Source organism: Mytilus trossulus, unplaced genomic scaffold (assembly GCF_036588685.1).
Source record: "Mytilus trossulus isolate FHL-02 unplaced genomic scaffold, PNRI_Mtr1.1.1.hap1 h1tg000429l__unscaffolded, whole genome shotgun sequence".
Taxonomy (NCBI): Eukaryota; Metazoa; Mollusca; class Bivalvia; order Mytilida; family Mytilidae; genus Mytilus; species Mytilus trossulus.
Genome location: NW_026963357.1, coordinates 138,337 through 161,390, shown reverse-complemented (window position 1 = coordinate 161,390; position 23,054 = coordinate 138,337). Strand labels below are relative to the sequence as shown.

The 23,054-nt window shown below is 33.9% G+C and overlaps 1 protein-coding gene across 1 annotated transcript in view; it reads right to left on the bottom strand.

The window, feature by feature from the left end:
• The window catches only part of LOC134702301 (inversin-A-like), a 35,186-nt gene that overhangs the window by 4,022 nt on the left and 8,110 nt on the right, over nt 1–23,054 (bottom strand). The window contains exon 5 of the mRNA XM_063563284.1: nt 19,219–19,270. Coding sequence (XP_063419354.1) covers nt 19,219–19,270 — 52 coding nt within the window. The remainder of the gene's footprint in view (nt 1–19,218; nt 19,271–23,054) is intronic.

The window sequence follows — 23,054 nt, the reverse complement described above, 5'->3', positions numbered from 1 at the left end:
AGGCATCAGTGTGAAATGAAGAACAGCAATAACAGTGTTGTTTTATCAGGTGCAGTGTTGATTTTGTGTCATTTGATATACCATATACTTTTTTTTCCAGTATACATGGTATAATAGGAATACAAGCATAAAGCATGGATATAAAGTAAAACAGTTGCAACAGTAGAGAAAGATACAACATTTGTATATGCATATTAAAATGGTTGCAAGAATCAAATGAAAAACTATAGTCATTAAATAAGAATCATTTAAAATTAAAGAACCTAAGGGAGCACGCTCACATACCCCACGTCCCCACATTGTCATTGGAGAAATTAAATAAGTGTTAGAAAAAAAATTGTATAAGAACAAATATTGAATAATAATTTCCTGTCAATATGCACATATACATAGTATATGTATTATCTACAACATTTCATGAAATTCTGTTGTGTGGTTTCAGAGGAGTTGTGATGACAAACTGTTGCAGTAGTACATTAAAGTAAATAAGTTCAAAGGGGCGTAACTCCTAGAAAAAAAATTGAATCGCAATTTCCCTTCGATATGCACAACTACATAGTATGTCCTTATTATGTGAAAAGGTTTCGAGAAATTCTGTTGTGTGGTTTGAAAGGAGTTGCGATGACAAACTGTTGCAGTTGTACATTTAAGTAAATAAGTTCAAAGGGGCGTAATTCTAGAAAAAAAATTGAATCGCAATTTCCTGTCGATATGCACAACTACATAGTATGTCCTTATTATCTGAAAAGGTTTCGTGAAATTATGTTGTGTGGTTTGAGAGGAGTTGCGATGACAAGAAACAGGACTGACGGACGGACTGACGGACGGACTGACGGACGGGTCAATAACATTATACCCTCCGCAACTTGTTGCGTGGGGTATAATAAAAGTGCATATAGTTTACCTATTCCAACAACCATGTAAATGAAATAAAAACTTTGCATATTTATGATCAAAACTGCTTTCATGAATTTACCTTCCTCAGCTAGTGCAATGCTTAAGTAAAGTGTAAACATGGTAAAGAGTTAATTGATCCTAGCAAAGTGAGTTAATTCACAACATATAACATTTACATATTTCGTTAATCTAGTCAATTCCAATAACTCTAGTATGAAAAAGTTCATATTACTAATAAGCCAGAAATTCATGTGTTAAACAATATTTTTAGCACTGGCTGAACCATTAAAATGAGGTCAAGGACAATGTACATATGGCTGACAGAAATTTCATAACATTTAGCAGCATCTTTATTTAAGCTTTGAAGCATGAAGGTCTTCCATCTCCTAAAATATGAAGCTTTATTCAAATGATTTACACCTCGCCATCATCACAGACCGGTAAAAAAAATTAGAAACTATACTAAACATGATTTAGAAATCCAAATATTGAGCAACACTTAAACCAACAAATACAGAGATGACGTCTGGTGATCTTGGAGGTTATCCAGGTCCTGATTCACATGTGGCATTGGTGGTGTTGCTCTTGCAAGATGAAATCAGGGCATAATTGGGTAAGGGTTACAATAGAGAGAATGAGGAAAACAACTAGATATCATTGAGATGGAAGCCATCTCTGTAGGCCCCGCTGTCAATAACGTTGGGTAAATAAATATAGTTTGAATCAAAATTGTAAGCGATGGACAGACCAACAGAGAGACAGACCTTTGACCTAGGAAGTTGTACATACATCATGACACGCCCTCTGATGGTGGTTAAAACGGATGTCAAGTATAAACTTTAAAATCATAAAGGTTATCCAGATATGGAGCGGACACGATCTTCATCACAGGACACAGAATTGTCAACTGAAACCATAGTTTTTGACCTTGACCTTTGACCTAGGCAGTTGTACATACATCATGACACACCCTCTGGTGTTGCTTAATAAACATGTTAAGTATTAAGTATAAAATCATAACGGTTATCTAGATATGTAGCGGACACGATCTTCATCACAGGACACAGGGTTGTCAACTGAAACCAAAGTTTTTGACCTTTTCCTTTGACCTAGGAGTTGTACATACATCATAACACACCCTCTGGTGTTGGTTTAAATGGATGTCAAGTATAAACTTTGAAATCATAAGGGTTCACAAGATATAGAGCGGACACGATCATCACCACAGGACACAGGGTTGTCATCTGAAACCAAAGTTTTTTTTACCTTGACCTTTGACATAGAAAGTTGTACATACATCATGACACGCCCTATGGTGGTGGTTAATAAACATGTAAAGTATAAAGTATGAAATCATAATGGTTTTCTAGATATTGAGCGGACACAAAGTTAAAGTGTTACGGACGGACGGACGGACAGACGGACGGACAGACGGACGGACAGACTGATCACTATAGGGCGACCCGACTTTTAGTCGGGGCCCTAATTAAATGATAACAAGGGAGCCTACTTTTAACAATTCCAACAATAGACTAGTGTATATCTCAAATAAGTCAAACTAAGTGTATTTATTAAAGTAAATGCACAACATGAGCAAAACTGACATACATCTGACGTATAGTAACTATGGAACGACAGACAAACACATTTTTTGAAAATCAAAGTAAAGATTTATTCCATCGATTCAAATATTGCATAAATATTTCATTAAATGTTATTAAAGCATTCTCCAGACAGACAGGGCGAACAGAAAGAAGGACAAGGGTGTACCATATTACATATCGACTATGAAAGGCACATAAATTAGAACAAGCATTCTGAGAGTATTGCATGGCAATATATATAGTCCCTTATCGATTAATAAACAGCTGCGCCATAAGCGCATGATACGCCCGACGTCTTGTGTGGAAGTTTTATGCAATAATCATAAATAGTTTCTGAGAAAGTTTTAAGCAATAACCATATATTGTTTTTGAGACATGGCGGGACATGTGAAACCTCCAACCCTGTTTTTTTTACAAAAAACTAAATATCACGAAAACAAAATTTTGAATCAAAACCAAAAAGTATACAGATCTTTAGATTAATATAACAAAGAAGTGTGTAAAGTTTTAAGCAATAATCATAAATTATTTTTGAGATACGGCGCGACATGTAAAAAAAAACCTCCCCTGTTTTATAAAATACTCAATAACTCAAAAATGAAATTTTGAATCATCACCAAAAAGTATACAGATCTTTAGATTAATATAACAAAGACATGTGTAAAGATTTAAGCAATAATCATAAATCGTTTTTGAGATATGGTGCGACATGTAAAAAAAACCTCCCCCTTTTTTACAAAATACTCAATAACTCAAAAATAAAATTTTGAATCATCACCAAAAAGTATACAGATATTAAGATTAATATAAATAAGAAGTGTTTTAAGTTTTAAGCCATAATCAAGAATCGTTTTTGAGATACCGTGCGACATGTGAAAAAAACACACCCCTGTTTTAGTTACAAAGTGCCGTAACTCAAAAAGTTTAAACTTTATTTTCACCAAAAAGTATACAGATCATTTGACCATCATAATAAACAACTATGTTAAGTTTCATGAAATTTGGATAAGTCGTTCTCAAGTTACGGTGCGACATGTTTACGCAGGACAGACGGACGGACACCGGACATTTGTATACCATAATACGTCCCGTCAAAATTTTGACGGGCGTATAAAAATGCATTGCACTGGAACAAAATGCTTACTGAATTGGTAATTGATGATATTTTCTGTATAGCTATATAAATGATTTATGCTCCACAGGACGCAGCTTGATACAACTGCAGAGGTCCAGCCTTAAACAGTTAAGGCAAGTATAGATACAACATTCAAGATTGATACAGCTCTGCATGGTGATTAAACATTTAACACAACATACACAGTAGTCTACAGCCGTGTTGGACTTTTGTCTTTTCCTTGCCCTTCCGGTGGGCTTGGGCATTGGATGGACATTTTTGGTCCACGCACGCTCACGGGTCCACAGTAAAGAGTGGAATTCACGCCCACTGCTGTCCATGGAAGATTGGGTAGGCGCAAGGTGTCCAATTAACATTATATTACGGTGAATTAACAGCTATACATTATTGATTTGCAAATGTATTGATCGCAGATTTTACACTTCATATACCCATCTAAGAATTGTGAATTTTTTTGCATTGTTTTGTAAATAAATTTTTGTGCATTAGCTTATTTATTTATATAAAGTTAAGTTTGTATTGGTTTTACATCAATGGGTTTACATTAATTGAAATTATGTCCAGTTGTCAATTTAAAATTGTTGTCGTATATACTGATCGGTGATTGACATGTAGATACACTGTACAATAACCAAGGTGACACTGGATGTATGTCAACAGACTGCATAGACAGTAGAAATCAAGCCAATGAAATAACATGTGATGATTAGAGGCATTTCTTGTCATGTTCTTAAAAGTCATAAGTTGGTCACTACATCCTTTACGTCATATTCATATGATCCATTTGTCACACAAAATTGATTCAACTCGAACATATTAAACTGTAAATAATTCATGTTAATTATAGAAAAAAAATTACTGCTTAGGCCATAATAAATAATAGGTTTGTTTGCCCAAACGCTACCTACCCAGAAAAAAGCTGCCTTCTCAAATTCTTTTATTGTCCTGATTTGAAGATTTTTTTTTTAATCAAATAGGCATGAAGACTAATAAACATCTGATACTTCAATTTCTTTTTTTTTTTTAAATAATGCCTACCTACCTACCGACTGTCTCAAGCTTTGAGTAGGGTTTGGGCAAACTAAAATATTTTTAAGTGTGACCTTATATAAAAATTCTGTTATGAAATTTCTCTTATTCGCCAATGAACCACAGTGATTTTCATTCAACATGTTTTGTCCGTATGCAGAAGTTTTAACAATACTTCGGTGATTTTGTACCTTTGATAACAATAAAGTGTTAATTCATTCAAGAGAGTAGTCATAAATCAAAGAATCACAATCGTGCTATTTGATAGATTACAACATTTCTTCTTGCGTAATAGGAAATTCCTAAAAGACCTGTTGAATTTAAAATTAACCACACATCCAACCCTGTGCCCTCAAAACAGATGGTTTCTTTTCTGAATTTTTCCCAATTTGTTGTGTGCACATGTATACACCTCATACGGTCACCAATATGAGCAAAACAGGGCTTCGTTTGTAGAAAAATATATTGATGATTATAACACAATGTTGACTGCGGTACCCCTATTTTTGTCATTTTTAACTATTATGTCTGTTTGTTTTCTTCACACCTCGTTGTCAATATAATGAAATGACTGTCATACAAGGGAGAGGTTTAGGTAGCTACATGTATAGAACCAGGTTTAATCCACCATTTTCTACATTAGAAAATGCGTGTACCAAGTCAGAAATATGACAATTGTTATCCATTCGCTTGATGTGTTTGAGCTTTTAAATTTACCATTTGATAAGGAACTTTCCGTTTTGAATTTTTCACGGAGTTCAGTATCATTGTGATTTTACCTTTTATCTGTTTTCTTGGACACTTCTGACATGTATTTGGGCCTTCATATGAGGGTGTGGATAAAGTTTACAAAATGGAGAAAAATGGCCAAAAACTAATGAATAGAGAAAACTAGAGGCTATAAAAATAGCCTGTGTCGCTCACCTAGGTGTATGTCCATACTCAGCAATGGACTCTCTCCAACATTGTAGACAAGAATAGAATTTATCACAAACATTTCTTTTTTATTGATCTTATATTGGTGATAATTTTGTCTGTTTAGTGTCTCTCTATCTTCAAACAAAACACAAAAAAGGGTGAAATAAGAATGTGTCCATAGTACACGGATGCCCCACTCGCACTATTTTTTCTATGATCAGTGGACCATGACATTCGGATCAAAACTATAATTTGGCATGAAAATTAGAAAGATCATAACATATGACACATGTGTACTAAGTTTCAAGTTGATTGAAATTTGGGCCAGGTGAGCTAAAAAAGCTAAAAAATCAGAACAGCTCTCACCATGAAAAATTCCTAGTGAGAACCCTGCTATATGTTTATTGAATTGTAAATGAAATGATATCAACTTGTATCAGTTTCTATACTTCATGTACCCATCTGTTAATAAAGAATTGTTGAATTGTTTGCATAGTTTTGTGAATAAATTAGTGTGCCTTTGCTTAATTGTGTATCTTAAGTTCAATTTGTATTGATTTCACGATGAATGGGTTTTTCACTCTGTTTTCTCGGAAACTCGTGACATATATTTATTTGTCTTATTTATATTCTATCAATCAAGTAATTCTTTCCATCAGTAGTTTTTTTTCTATTCGTTTAATTGTTAATATTGCTAAAATCTAATGTTGCACATTAATTTGGAAAAAAAAGGTATATTCTATTCTATATATTAGATTTACTATGGACAGACTAGTAAAGAAATCAAGCTTATTTCGAATATAATTGAAATTACAATAGTCAATAGTAAACGCAAAAGGTCTATAGACATTAGAAATTATTTTATTTACCAATCATGGGCCTTGTCGGGCAAGATACAAAAAAGTCTATATATAAGGGTGTGAGTGGAGTATACAGAATAGAGAATAATGGTCAAAAAAGAATGAATAGAGAAAAATAGCCAATAAAATATTCCGCAGGGCGCAGCTTGATACGACCGCAGAGGTCGAACCCTGAACAGTTGGGGCAAGTATGGACACAACATTCAAGCTTGATACAGCTCTGAATTTGGATTGTGATCAAATATTTGACATATCATAGGTTTCTGACACAGAATGAATGTATTCTAAGATCTTAAAAATTATAAATTGGACATTTACCTATTATGGTCCAATATCCAAAATATAAATACATGGTTATATAGTTTCACCATATCAAAGAACCCCAAGAATTCAATTTTTTATGAAATCAGAGAAAGTTTAATTTTGGACCCTTTTGACCTCAATGTTGACCAATTTGATAAAGGGGCCCATAAAATCAACAAGAGGCTGTCACAACGACAGCATTGAGAGCCGTGGTGTAGTGGTAAGTGCATCGGACTACTAACACAAAGGTTCCTGGTTCGATTCCCGTTTGGGATGAAAATTTCAGGAACTCAATTTTCGGCTCTCCCTTGACACCATTTGCGAGTATGGTCTCGAGGAAACGATGATAGTCCGTCGGACGGGGACGATAAATGGCTAGCCCGTGTTAAGAGAGAGCCACATCTCTTGCACGTTAAAGACACCCTTGTAGATTTCGAAAAAGAGTAGGCTAATGCCGCTACAAGGCAGCACTCGCACCCGCAAAGTGGAAAGGGATTAATATAAGTTGCAAAACTTGTTTCCCAATCCACTATAAATAAATATGTTTAAACTAACGACAGCAAACCGGATTTATTAACATTTATTTGTGTCCTGGCAATATCACAAGAACCATTATTCCTGAACGGTAAAAGTCGAAATCGTCATTATTAAACTTGACCTCTATTTTGTCATCAGTAACAACATATAAAAATTTCAAAAGCTTTGGTTGAATGGTTCATGAGAAAATGCACAGACACGACTGGAAACACCATTTTTCAATCTTTCAAGAACCATAACTCCTAAACGGTAAAAGTCAAAATCGTCATTATTGAATTTGACCTCTATTTTGTCATCAGTAACAACATATTAAAATTTGGGAAGCTTTGGTAGAACAGTTCATGCGTAAATGCACGGACACGACTGGAAACTCCATTTTTTAATCTTTCAAGAACCATAACTCCTGAACGGAAAAAGTCAAAATCGTCATTATTGAACTTGACCTCCATTTTGTCATCAGTAACAACATATTAAAATTTGGGAAGCTTTGGTAGAACAGTTCATGCGTAAATGCATGGACACGACTGGAAACTCCATTTTTCAATCTTTCAAGAACCATAACTCCTGAACGGTAAAAGTTAAAAATCGCCATTATTGAACTTGACCTTCATTTAGTCAGTAACAACATATTAAAATTTTAAAAGCTTTGGTTGAACGGTTCATTTGATTGCCGACCGCCCGCCAGCCCGACCAACCGCACGGCCGGCCGGCCGCCCGCTGTACATCCCCAAATCAATAACCGACATTTTTGTCACAAAAATCCGGTTAAAAATCTAAATACATGGTTAGTTTCGGCATATCAAAACCCCAATAATTCAATTTTTGATGAAATCAAACAAAGTTTAATTTTGGACCCTTTAGACCTCAATGTGGACCAATTTATAAACAGAACCCAAAAATCCAAAAAATGTAATACACGGTTAGATTCAGCATATAAAAGAATCCCATATATTCAATTTTTGTTGAAATCAAACAAAGTTTAATTTTTGACCCCAATTTGGACCAACTTGAAAACTGGGTCCATAATTAAAAATCTAAATACATGTTTAGATTCAGCATAATATCAAAGAACCCCAAGAACTCAAGTTTTGTTAAAATCAAACTAAGTTTAATTTTGGACGCTTTGGACCTTAATGTAGACCCATTTGAAAACGGGACCAAAAATTAAGAATCTAAATACATGGTGAGATTCGGCATATCAAAGAACCTCAATAATTCAATTTTTGATGAAATCAAACAAAGATTAATTTTGGGCACTTTGGACGTCAATGTGGACCAATTTAAAAACGGGGCCCAAAATTCCAATCTTAATACGCAGTTAGATTTAGCATTTTAAAAAACCCCAAGAATTCAAGAATAAAAGAAGAAAAAAATAGTGGAAAGGGCTTTAACTGAACAAGGGGAAAAGCTAAAATCGTGAAAATCGAACTTGACCTGTAACTTGTCATGATAAAACAATACACTAAATATCAAAACAATATCTTCAAGCATGAAAAAAAAATCTGGAAAACTGATTTGCTGGACTGACGGATGGACAGACAGACGGACAGAGTGCAAACTTAATGTCCCCTTTGACTTCGTCGGTAGGGGACTAAAAATCTGAAGGGTTATTTCCCTTTGAACATAACTATGGTTTACCATAGCATTCTAACATAACATATATAATTATTAATAATGTAATTAACTTCAAACTGTCTAATAATATTAATTATAATCATCACCACTTAAAAAATAGAATTTTTTTCAATAGATCTGTCACTTCAATTTTTATTGTAAGATAAGATATTTACCTTTAGCTTAGTCATAATATGATAACAATAAAACACGAGTGCACACACTGCAATGTCTTGCCTTTTTTACTAATCATTGATATTATGTTGATAGTCCTAAGTATAAAGCTTTATTACAACTGTCACATAAACTTAACATTAACAAAGATAGCTAAACAAAGACCAATGAACCATGAAAATGAGGTCAAGGTCAGATGAACCATGCCAGGCAGACATGTACAGATAACAAAGCTTCCATACAACAAATATAGTTGACCTATTACTTATAGTTCCAAAAAAATAGACCAAAACACAAAAACTTAACACTGTGCAATGAACCGTGCAATTGAGGTCATGGTCAAATAAACCTGTTGGACTGACAAATAGATCATAATATATTTCCATACACCAAATATAGCTGACCTTTGGCATATAATATTAGATAAAAAGACCAAAACTTAAAAACTTAACTTTGACCACTGAACCATGAAATGAGGTCAAGGTCAGATGACATCTGCCCGCTAGACATGTACACTGTACAATCATTCCATACAACAAATATGGTAGACCTATTGCACAAAGTATGAGAAAAACAGACCAAAACACAAAAACTTAACTATAACCACTGAACCATGAAAATGAGGTCAAGGTCAGATGACACCTACCAGTTGGACATGTACGCCTTCTAGTCCTTTCATACACCAAATATACTAGCCCTATTAATTATAGTATCTGAGATATGGACTTGACCACCAAAACTTAACCTTGTTCACTGATCCATGAAATGAGGTCGAGGTCAAGTGAAAACTGTCTGACAGGCATGAGGACCTTGCAAGGTACGCACATACCAAATATAGTTATCCTATTACTTATAATAAGAGAGAATTCAACATTACAAAAATTCTGAACTTTTTTTTCAAGTGGTCACTGAACCATGAAAATGAGGTCAAGGACATTGGACCTGTGACTGACGGAAACTTCGTAACATGAGGCATCTATATACAAAGTATGAAGCATCCAGGTCTTTCACATTCTAAAATATAAACCTTTTAAGAAGTTAGCTAACGCCGTTGCCGCCTGATCACTATCCCTATGTCGAGCTTTCTGCAACAAAAGTTGCAGGCTCGACAAAAATATTTAAAATACCCCTTTTGGATATCAAAAATGGCAATAACTCAAAAAGGAGAAATGCTAAAATCGTGAAAATTAAACTTGACCTTCATTTTGACACAAGAAACAACATATCTAAAGGAGTAGGTTCAGTAAGACAACTTTTTGCCCCAAAATATAGCAGTTTCACAAAATTGTTAAAATGTGAACTTTAAGCCATTAATTGGAAAGAAGAATACTACTGTAAACATAAATATGGGCCGTATCGGGCACTAGCATCATACAGTCATGCTAAAATACTGAAATCTTTACAATTTTAGAATTTAGGTTAATTTTTAGACAGTTTCCGTCTTAAACGGGAGTGGCCGCATTTGTGTTCATTCTTAATATTTAAATATTAGTTGTATTTGATGATAATACATAACTTATAACGGTATATTTGATAGATTTTTAGTATTTAAGCTTGAATTGAGCATCTTTGATGACTTAATCAATTAAAATATTTCATATTAACTAATTGAATCTATTAAAGTAGACACAAGAGTGTTAAACTAAAGGCTCTTAAGAGCCTGTGTCGCTCACCTCGGTCTATGTGCATATTAAACAAAGGACACAGATGGATTCATGACAAAATTGTTTTTTGGTGATGGTGATGTGTTTGTAGATCATACTTTACTGAACATTCTTGCTTCTTACAATTATCTCAATTTATAATGTACTTGGCCCATTAGTTACAGAGGAAAATATTTTGTTAAAATTTACAAAATTTACAAAATTATTAAAAATTGACTATAAAGGGCAATGACTCCTTAAGGGGTCAACTGACCTTTTAAGTCATGTTGACTTATTTGTGGATTTTACTTTGCTGAACATTATTGCTGTTTACAGTTTATCTCTATCTATAATAATATTCAAGATAGTAACCAAAACCAGCAAAATTTCCTTAAAAATTTTCAATTCAGGGGCAGCAACCAAACAACCAGTTGTCGGATTCATCTGAAAATTTTAGGGCAGATAGATCGTGACTCGCAAAACAATTTAACCCCCATGTCTGAATTACTTTTAATGCTTTGGTTTCAGAGTTATAAGCCAAAATCTACATTTTACCCGTATGTTCTATTTTTAGCAAAGGTGGCCATCTTGGTTGGTTGGCAGGGTCATCGCACACATTTTTTAAACTAAATACCTCAATGATGATTCTGGCCAAGTATGGTTTAATTTGGACCACTAGTTTTAGAGAAGATTTTTGTTTTGTAAAAGATAAGAAAAATTACGAAAAATTGGTAAAAAATGACTATAAGGCGTAAATTAAAATATTGTTTGCTTGACCAACCGACCCTATAAATTCCTTCCGCTTGAAAATCTTTTATTTGTATTTATCAGCAAGATTTTATTTTATTTTATTTTCCCGTTCCTACAATAAATCTTATATTTGTATTATCTGCTCAAAACTTTTTTACCGGAATCCTCTGGTTTTATCTTTCCCATATAAGGTCTAGTCCGTTTGGTATCACGTGAGGGTTTGACATGAACACTTGCATTTAGAGTTTCAAAGCATTCGTTTCAAATCGATGTCCAAAGCTTTGAAATCATGATATGACGAACGTTACTCTGTGTCTTTATACTTGAAGAGTAGAATTCATTCAAAAAAAAAGTTCGTCCAATACAAAATTATCAACGTGTGTACAATCTATTTTGTAAACAGACGTTGTATCCTATGTAGGGATCGCCTTTGGTGATCCGTTGATCAGGATGATTATGTTAACGATGACTTCGACCAGCATTGAAATATTATTTATATCTGACATGAACCAAAGGTCTGTTAAGTGGAGAATATTTTGCAGTAAAATCGCCAAGTTTTTCCATACAGATCATTTATAAATGCGATGTTAAATACGTGACAATTGAGTTTCGAGTCTTGTATCATTTTCATTGGAAACTCAGGCACACACGAAAATTTAAACACTCTAGGGACTTTTTCTACTTGTAATGTATGTCTCCCCGGACATATTTTACCAGGACAAAGTTATCTCTTATAGAAAACCTTTAGGTCAAGGTAAGCGTACAAGGTACGTAGTACAGAATATTAGTGTTAGTTAAAACTCTTAAAAGTTCCAGGCATATAAACGTTGAAAATATGCCGCACAGCCCTATAATTTTATATTTGAAATAAAATTAGTAGTGCATATGAATTAATTTCATATTCTACATGGTCCGAGACCACAATTATTTCGTAGTGCATTTCTTTTAGAACATAAATGAAAATAAAAAAAATCACACCTGCGCTTTCTCAAAGAAACTTTAACAGTGTGTTGTACTACGTTTGGGACAAATTATAGAAAAATTATAGAAAACTTCATCGGCTCTAACTCAAAATATGGACAATTTTATGTTAAGGGCGTCTTGAAATCTTTTGACAGCTTACGAAGTGCTAATTTTTAACCTTTTTCAGCTGGACCAAATCACTACTTTCCTTTAAAATTCTGGACCCAAATTTCCTTACAGTGTAATTTTACCCCCTACTTGCAATTTGAGGCATTAAACATAGAGAAATAAATTTAGAAGGTGTATAAAAATTATTGGCAAGTAACCCACTGTCAACAATGGTGACTATATTTGTGAACAACGAAAATAAAGGGACGAAAATTGTGGTCTCGGACCACATGATAATTTTTTTTCAAAACTTCCTGGGAATTTATACTAATAGTCCAAAAAAACTTATTAGCAAAAGCATACTTAAACATAAATGCAATACAGACAAAAATGACGTCATGCAGATTTTGTATCTATAAAATAAAATATTATACCTACCTGCCTACCCATGACAAAAAATGTACCTAGCTAAGTTATTTTTTGGGAAAGAAAAAGAAAATATTTTACCTTCTTACCTACCCTGTTTCAAAACATAGGGTCCGCAAAGGGCAAACAAACAATATTTTAATTTAGGCCTAAAGGGCAATAACTCCTTAAGGGGGTCAACTGACCATTTTAGTCACATTAACTTATTTGTAGATCTTAATAATTACTTTGCTGAACATTATTGCTGTTTACAGTTTATCTCTATCTATAATAATATTCAAGATAATAGCCAAAAAACCGGTATAATTTCCTCAATCCAGGGGCAGCAACCAAACAACCGGTTGTCCGATTAGTCTTAAAATTTTAGGGCAGATAGATCTTTACCTGATAAACAATTTTACCCCGTGTCAGATTTGCTCTAAATGCTTTGGTTTTTGAGTTATAAGCCAAAATCTACATTTTACCCCTATGTTCTTTTTTTAGCCATGGCGGCCATCTTGGTTGGTTGGCAGGGTCACGCCACACATTTTTAAACTAAATACCCCAATGATGATTGTGGCCAAGCTTGATTTAATTTGGCCCAGTAGTTTCAGAGGAGAAGATTTTTATAAAAGCTAACGACGGACGACAGACGCCAAGTGATGAGAAAAGCTCACTTGGCCCTTTTGGCCAGGTGGGCTAAAAAGTGTCCAAAATCTTTCATCAGCTCAACCTGAAGATTTGGCCAAAATCGCCACTATAAACCTCTCATTTCAAAAATTCTAGCTATTCTAACTCTTTAACATAGTAACAATACTCCAATAAGCAGTTTGTATGTGTTTATCATTTTTACTTTGCCATGGTATTTTGACCCCCCCCCCCCTTTTTACCATAGCCATGCCTACAATGGTATATTGAACCCCCTACTATAGACCTTTAATTTTAAAAATTCTAGCTACTGTAACTCCTTACGGATGAATCTTTTGTAGACGAAACGCGCGTCTGGCGTATATACAAAATTTAGTCCTGGTATCTATGATGAGTTCATTTACAACCACTGGGTCGATGCCACTGCTGGTGGAGATTTATATCCCCGAGGGTATCACCAGCCCAGTAGTCAGCACTTTTTGTGCTGACATGAATTATCATTGAAATGGTTATATTTATAAATTAACTGTTTACAAAATTTAGAATTTTTGAATTACTAAGGCTTTTCTTCCTCAGGCATAGATTACCTTAGCTGGATTTGGCAAAACTTTTAGGAATTTTGGTCCTCAATGCTCTTCAACTTCGTTCTTTAATTGGCCTTTTTAACTTTTTTGGATTCCGGCATCATGATGAGTCTTTTGTAGACGAAACGCGTGTCTGGCGTATATACAAAATTAAATTCTGGTATCTACGATGAGTTTATTTACATAGTAAATATACTCCAATTACTGGTTAGTATGATTTTACTAGCTTGAAAAGATGTTTCGAAAATTTTACTTTTTAGATTTAAAAAAAAAAACCATGGTAATTTGACCCCCTCCCCCTTTTTTACCATTAAAAATTAAAACTTAAGTCTGCCATTCTATTTAAATGTTTCCAATTTCAAATAATTGTTCAAGCTACTTGATCTAGTTATAATGCTTTAAGAAGGTTTTTTGAATGATATTTTGTTGGTTAAGACTTCAGAGCTTTTAAAATACCAAGCAAATATTTCTCTTTAAACCAAGTGTGGAAAATTTACCTCCCGTTTTTGTATGAATGATTTTTAATCTTTGATTAGCTTTTATATAATGTAAAATGTTTTATTTCTCAGTTACTAAGTAGAATGAAAAAAACAGGGGGGTTCAATTTTCCATACAGGGGGGTGGGGTTCAATTTACCATAGCGGTATTTTGACCCCGGGGTCAATTTACCATGGGATTCAAAATACCATATTACACCGGACCTACTCCTTTGAAAAAAAAACTCATCATAGCGTTTTCATATTATCGTGCAGAAACTGTTTCGCAGCCGCCTTCCCGCCGTATATCCGCAAATCAATAACCTTAATTCACTTCGAAAATCTGGTTAATAAAAGTACTAAAATAGATAATTTAAAACCAGTGTAAGGGAGGTGATCCAAAATTGTACAACATTGTACAATTTTGTTTTTGGATTACTTCCCTTACACTGCTTTTAAATTGTCCATTGACAAGGAAACCCTTATTTTCCCCCTTTGTTTGCCCCTAATTCCTAAATGGTTTGAGCCATAACCCCCAAAGCCAATTCTAACCATCCCTTCGTGGTATGGAAACTTGTGGAATAATTTCAGAGAGATCCATACACCGTTCATCAAGTTATTATATATAGGAAGATGTGGTGTGAGTGCCAATGAGCCAACTCTCCATCCGAATAACAATTTATAAAAGTAAACAATTATAGGTCAACGTACGGCCTTCAACAGGGAACCTTGGCTCACACCGAACAACAAGCTAGAAAAAATGCTTATTTGAGCCTTTTGTTTGCCCCTAATTCCTAAACTGTTAGGACCATAACCTAATAATTTACTTATACTAAAGTGCAAATACCAACTGTCTTCGGACGACGACGACGACAACGTGATACCAATATACGACTGCAACATTTTTGCAGTCGTATAAAAAATGTATAACTAAGCACCACTTTTACAATTCTGCATGTTAAATTAGCTCAGATTTGTGTAATGTTGGAATCGTTTTAATTGCCATTTAATAATTTGTAAATGATAACAAGAGAAAGGGTCATTACACTTACTGTTAAAAATATTTTAAAGATAAAAATAATGTTAAATTTGAAGGGCAACTGCATAACGTCTGAAAATGACAATTTTTGGAACCCCAATCTCACTGGTGTTCAAAAACTATTCAAGATAGAATCTTAAAATTTTGATAGAGATTAAAACAATCAATGTCAAATATTGAAAACAGAAAATGGCATTCAAATGTACTTAAGTTAGCTGTAGAGCTTACATAACAAAGACCAATTGTAAAATATCCTGTGACTGGGGGGCAAGGCAAAATATTCTCCATGGAAATAAGATGTGCCAAAGCTTAAACAACTGAATACCAATTAACATTGGCCTACCACTAATAGGTTGACCTAATCACAAACTAATACATGATTATGATAAATAAGAAAAAAATTCAAAGTCAATAGACCCCCAGGGCGGAGATAAACTATCTCCATGGAAAGGAGTTTTGCCAATGCTTATACAACTGCATACCAAATATCATTGACCTACCACTTATGGTTCCCCATAAACTGACCTAATCTCAAACTAATACATTAAAAATAATCAAAAGTTTCGAAGTCAATACACCATGACTGAGGGGGTAGGGCCAAATAATCTCCATGGAAATGAGATGTGCCAATGCCCATACAACTGCATACCAAATATGATTGACCTACCACTTGCCGTTCACCATATTAACTAGACCTAATCACAAACTAATAAATTGTTGACGCAGTCGCCGTCGCAGCCACAGCCACCGACGCCGGAAACAGCATACCTATGTCTCGCTTTTTGACTCTGTCAAGGCGAGACAAAAATAACAATGACCAATGAACCATGAAAATGAGGTCAAGGTCAAATGAAAACCTGCCAGTCTACCCCTTACAATCATTACATACACCACATATAGTTGACCTGCTGATTGTAGTATCTAAGAAATGGACCTAATCATGTGCCTTTAACCTTGATCACTGATCCATGAATTGAGGTCGAGGTCAGGTAAATCCTGTTTGACGAACATGTAGACGTTAGAAGGAACCCATATACCAAATATAGTTATCCTATTACTAACAAGAGGCTCTCAAGAGCCTGCATCGCTCACCTTATTTTTTTTGGTTAAATCTCTCATCAATGATTATTTTGGCTTTTCAATTTATTTAAATGTTCTTTGAATCGTCCTATTTTCTTCAAAAGCAAAAAAAAAAATCATTTTCTCCTATGTTCTATTTTAGCCATAGGAGCTATGTTTCTGTCATACAAGGAAATGAAATATGAAATTTATACTAGATACTCTGAAACTCATTTAGCCTAAGTTTGGCTGAAATTGATACAGCAGTTTCAAAGGAGAAGATTTTTTAAAGTAAGTCAGTTTATCTGTATCTATAATAATATTCAAGATAATAACCAAAAACTGCAAAATGTCTTTAAAATCATCAATTCAGGGGCATTTTACCTGAAAAACCAGTTACCCAATTCGGCTGAAAATTTCAGGACAGGTAGACCTTGACCTAATGAATACTTTAACTTCTTGTCTTATTTGCTCTAAATGCTGGAGTTTTTTAAGATATAAGCCAAAAACTGCATTTTACCCTGTGATCTATTTTTAGTCATGACGGCCATGTTTTTTGACGAAATAGAAAATAAAACACAAACTTTTTTTTATACACCCTACTGATCATTCAGTTGAAGTTTGGTTGAATTTGGTTGAGTAGTTTTAGAGGAGAAGATTTTTTAAAGTTAGCAAATATGATGAACAAATTGTGAAAAATTGTCATTAAAGGACAATAACCCCTTAAGGGGTCAATTGACAATTTTGGACATATTAACTTATTTGTAGATCTTACTTTGCTGATCATTTTCGCTGTTTACAGTTTATCTTTATCATAATAATATTCAAGATAATGACCAAAAACTGCAAAATTTCCTTAAAATTACCAATTAAGTGGCATCAACCCAACAATGGGTTGTTTGATTCATCTGAAAATTTCAGGGCTGATAGATATTGACCTTATGAACATTTTTACCCCATCTCAGATTTGCTCTAAATGCTTTCGTTTATGAGATATAAGCCAAAAACTGCATTTGACCCCTATGTTCTATTTTAAGTAACGGCAGCCATGTGTTTTGACGGATCAAAAATCGAAGCACACACTTTGTGCAGGATAATCTAAGGAACAATCATGCTAAGTTTCATTCAAATCCATCCAGTAGTTTCAGTGGCGAAGATGTTTGAAAAATTGTTAACGACGACAGACGATAACGATGACGGACGCCAAGTGATGAGAAAAGCTCACATGGCCTTTTAGGCCAGGTGAGCTAAAAATAAGTGACAAATTCACACGACAAAAAAACTAATATTTTTTTTCAAGCAGTCGCTGAACCATGAAAATGAGGTCAAGGACAATGGGCATATAACGGACGGAAACTTTGCAACATAAGGTATCTGCATACAAGGTATAAATCATCTAGGTCTTCTTCCTTCCGAAATATAAATCTTGATACAAATAGTTTATGCCACCGCCGCTAGATAGTAATACCTATGTCTGGCTTACTGCGATGAAATTAATGAACACCATACACTGTGACATTTCAAATACCAAATAAAGATCACCTAATGCTAGTAGTTCCTGAGAAACAAGTCTTACTATGAAAACTAAACATTGACCAGTGAAACGTGAAAATGAAGTGAGGGTCAGATGAACAGATATATGATAAGTACAACTTGAAATCATTCCATACTCCAAATATATAGTTAATATATTGCTTAAATTACAATGTATCTAAGAAAGGGACTTAACTTTGCAAACATTACATTGACCAATGACTTATGCAAATGAGGTCAAGGTCAGATGAGTTATGCCAGACAGACTTGTTCACCTTACCATCACGATCTCGAATACAAAATATAGTTGACCTATTGCTTACAGGATCCAAGAAACGGACTAAAAAAAACTCAACATTGACCAATGAACCATGAAGATGAGATCATGGTCAGATGAAAGCTGCCAGACAGACAAGTTCATCTTACAATAATTCTATACATCAAATATAGTTTACATACTGTTTATAGTATCTGAGAAACGGACTTGACAACAGAAGCTTTACCTTGATGACTGATGCATGACATGATTGGAGTGTTCATTCCATGTTTCACTTTCTATGACTTAGGTCGCAAGTGAGCCAAAAATAAATGTTTTCTAACAGCTATTATGTCAGTGTGTCGTCTGTACAATGGCTACCTTTTTTCTTGGGGAAATAGTTCAAGCAAAGTAGAATATTGCTTGTAATTGCAAAGTACGAATAAAATTGTATTATAGCATCGTATAGAAGACCATATATTTGATGGTACTTGCTATGTGGTGTATTTCATATATTGGAAAGCTGCTTACACTATATAGCTCCATAGTTTGTTATTATCTATTCTATAGTGATAAATCTCATCAATACATTGCAGTTAATTGCATGACGTCGTACAAAAAAAAAAGTTGTTATTTTGCAATTCCTAGCTAGAGTATTATTAATAATAAACTAATAAAAATACCTTCTATTCCTATTCCAGCATTCACGCCTGAAGATTTCTCTGACATGACAGTCTGAAAAATTAGGAATATGCACTGTGAATATATCTTTACTCATGTCACTAGTTGCACTATAAAAATTCTAAAATATCAACCCCCCCAAAACATACTTTATAAAACAAATGTTTCACATTATATAATATTTGTATCGAACAAATTTTCATATTTTTTCAGGAAAAAGGGTAGCCCAGAGTAATAAGAGATATATAGTTTAAAGTGTAAAGGTGGTTTTTGAATTTGGAACATCCCCTTGTAGACATAATCTCGCTTCATGTTGATTTGCAAATGCATTTTGAATGCACCTTTAAATTGAAAATTGTTCCAACTGTAGAATATCCCAATATTCCGCAGTGATCTCACACTTGTTATCATTTGTCTTGATAAAATGTATCCGTTCACTTTTGGATAACCTCCATTTTAAGCATCTGTAAAATCGAGTAAATCAAGTATCTAAAATTGTTCCATCATATAAAAAAATTCTCCTTAGATATATTTATGGTATAAACCAGCTAGAGGCTCGAAGGTGTCTGGATATCCCTCATCTGTCATGTTTGCGCCAAACATTATACAATGCAATTAGGCATTTTGCCAAAACAAAATAAGATTGATTGATTGTTTTAAAACATCTAAATCCCAGCCTGCCCTTTAATATATGGAAGCTTAGGGTACAATTTCAGAGAGATCCATACACTTACACATAAGATATTATCCAGAAACTACAAAAATGTTTGTTTTTGGCCCCTATTTGACCCCTTATTCCAAAACTGTTGGTACCATAACCCCAAAATCAATCCCAGCCTTCCTTTTGTGGTATTGAACCTTCTGGTAAAATTTCATAGAGAACCATTCACATAAACTAAAGTTATTGTCCGGAAACCAAATGTGTCTTTGGACGACAATCACGACATGATAGTATTATAAGAATGCATTTTTTTGGCGGTCGTATAAAAACCTGTACCATAAAGTCAGCTATAAAAGGCCATGACATGAAAAATATGAAATATTCAATTGAGAAAACTAACAGCCTTACTTAAATAAATATGACAGACATTCGTTTCAGAGGAGATGATCTTTGAAAAATTATAAGATGGACAAAGAAAATTGGTCAAAAATCATTGTTTAAGGCTGTTACCATGATTACTGCTTTTAAAGGAGTTATCCAATTGTTTTGTTAGTATTAGCATTTTTGTGGATCTTGCATGCCTGATTTTTTTTTCTTTCAAATAACATTTTCTATCTATCTAAAATAGTTTTCAAGATAATAGACAACAAGAATGTGTCCATATAGTAAATGGATGCCACACTCGCACTATCATTTTCTATGTTCAATGGACCATGAAATTGGAGTCAAAACTCTTATTTGGCATTAAAATTAGAAAGATCATATCATAGGGAACATGTATTAAGTTGCAAGTTGATTGGACTTCAACTTCATCAAAAACTACCTTGACCAAAAAGAAGATTTCTTGCTATTGCCCAATACTGTACAATTGAATATTTATTGCAGTTGCGCAATACTGTGCGATTCAATATTTCTTGCTACTGCGCAATACTGTGAAATTGAAGATTTCTTGCTATTGTGCAATATTGTGCTATTGGATATATTTCTTGCCATTGCGCAATACTGTGCAATTGAAAATTTCTTGCTATTGCGCAATACTAAGCAATTGAAGATTTCTTGCTATTGCGCAATACTGTGCTATTGAATATTTCTTGCTATTGCGCAATACTGTGCAATTGAAAATTTCTTGCTATTGGGCACATATACACCTTACAATCATTCCATACACCAAATATAGTTGGCCTATTGCCTATAGTATCCAAGAAAGAAACTTAACCATGAAAACTTTATATTGACCAATCAAAAATGAACATGAGTCAAGGTCAGGTGATACCTACAAGACAGACATATACAACTTACAATCATTTGATACACCAAATATAGTTACAGTTCAAGAGAAATAGACAAAAACACTTAACACTGAGCAATGAACCATGAAAATGAGGGCAAGGTCAAATATACCAGAACTAACCTACACATTTGTGATCAGACGTCACCAATTTTATTGTAGAGATTTGACCAGGAACCCCACATGCAATTTCTAGGATCTATCTGCTACCTAGTTACTCCATATCTACATATAAAGACTACTCAGAAGATTATTTCTTGGAACAAACCACAACAATATGTTATTTAGAAATGTATATTTACATGTAGTGTTGTTATAAGTGGTTTCTAATTTATGAACATTTTTGTTTTGAAAAGTAATCAAATTGTTAAAATATTGTAGAAAAACGTGAATGTATATTCTATTCTTTTTAGTTTCAGCAAATTAAGTGCTATATTTATGATAAAATATATATACACTAGAACACACCACCGAAATCGCGGGCATATACAGCTTGTAAACTGTTGTAGGATGATTTTTTTGTAAAAGATATTATGTATGGAGAATTTCATAAAAGGTATCAAAATCCCTCTCCCTTTTTCCAAAGTCCGATATTTGTGTCCTTCTGTTAAATTAAATTATTTTCATGTTTCTGGCCTCAGACCACAATTATTCTTCTCCTTTGCTAAAATGCACATTTTGGTAAAAGTCAAATTAAGTTAAAAATTTGCACCGCTTCAACTGAACATGAAATAAATGTAACTGCTTATATATAGACCATAGTCCTATAACATAAGACTCTGGAGGTTCATATCATTTACATTCAACGTTTTTTATCGGATAATTTTTTTTTTTACTATCAATGTTGAACCCCAGAGTCTTATAAAATTTGTCATTTTTTCTCATTTTTAAATTAATAATCCACTGCCAAAACAAATAAAAGTATTAGGAACAACCTAAATATGAATGAAAGTAACTTCTTACCGTATTAATTGTTAAAAATTATGTTCCTAATCCATCACTTTTATCCTGAGTTGACAAACAATTTTTTTCACGCCATTTTATTTCAAATATATGTGCCGATTCTTTATTTTAAGGATTTCGCGAACGAAACGAATTTGACGATAATATTTAGAACCAGTATAGAACAACGTACGAAAACACGACCAATTGTAATGATGTGGCAGACTGTATTTTATAGGTTTTACAGTAATTGTACATATTTTTATATTTAGTTTATTGTGTTATATTTTGTCATGCAACTATTGAGATAACCATTGTGTTATATTTTGTCATGCAATTATTGAGATAACCATAAAAAGTGCTAAGAGATTACGAATGGGGTTAACAGAATAGAGAACAATCGGCAAAAAACATAAAGAATAAAAAAATATGGCACGGTTCTATTTTTATCCCCCCCCCCCAAACCGTTGAAAAGATCAATGTCCAAAATGCAGTTATAATGTATCAACAGATTAATAAAAAATATGTTTAAACATTAATTATAGGTATAACTTATTCATTAAGCGAGTCGGTTCGTACCCAATAACTGTCCACTTTTGCCGACTTTCAAATGCAAATTCGCGAGTTCAATCACATAACGGGGTCGGGGGAAAAACCAATCGTCTTTCACAAAAAGTTCTCTACTCCAAGTTGTTTATTGAGCACCAACAGAAATTATGGGCGAGTTGTGAGAGCGGGCGAGGTTATAAATGTCTTTGAAACTATGAGTTCATGTAACGGAGGCGTGCGAGCCAAATTCACAAAATAAATGTTCTCTAGTCAATAGAACGGGCGATGCGATGAATTTCTTTCGAAATACGAGTTCAAATGTTCATGAAATCTGCTAGCTGCTAACGGTATGAAGTTGCAATGTTCCATGAAAGTGCACCAGTGTGAGAGCGAGCGTG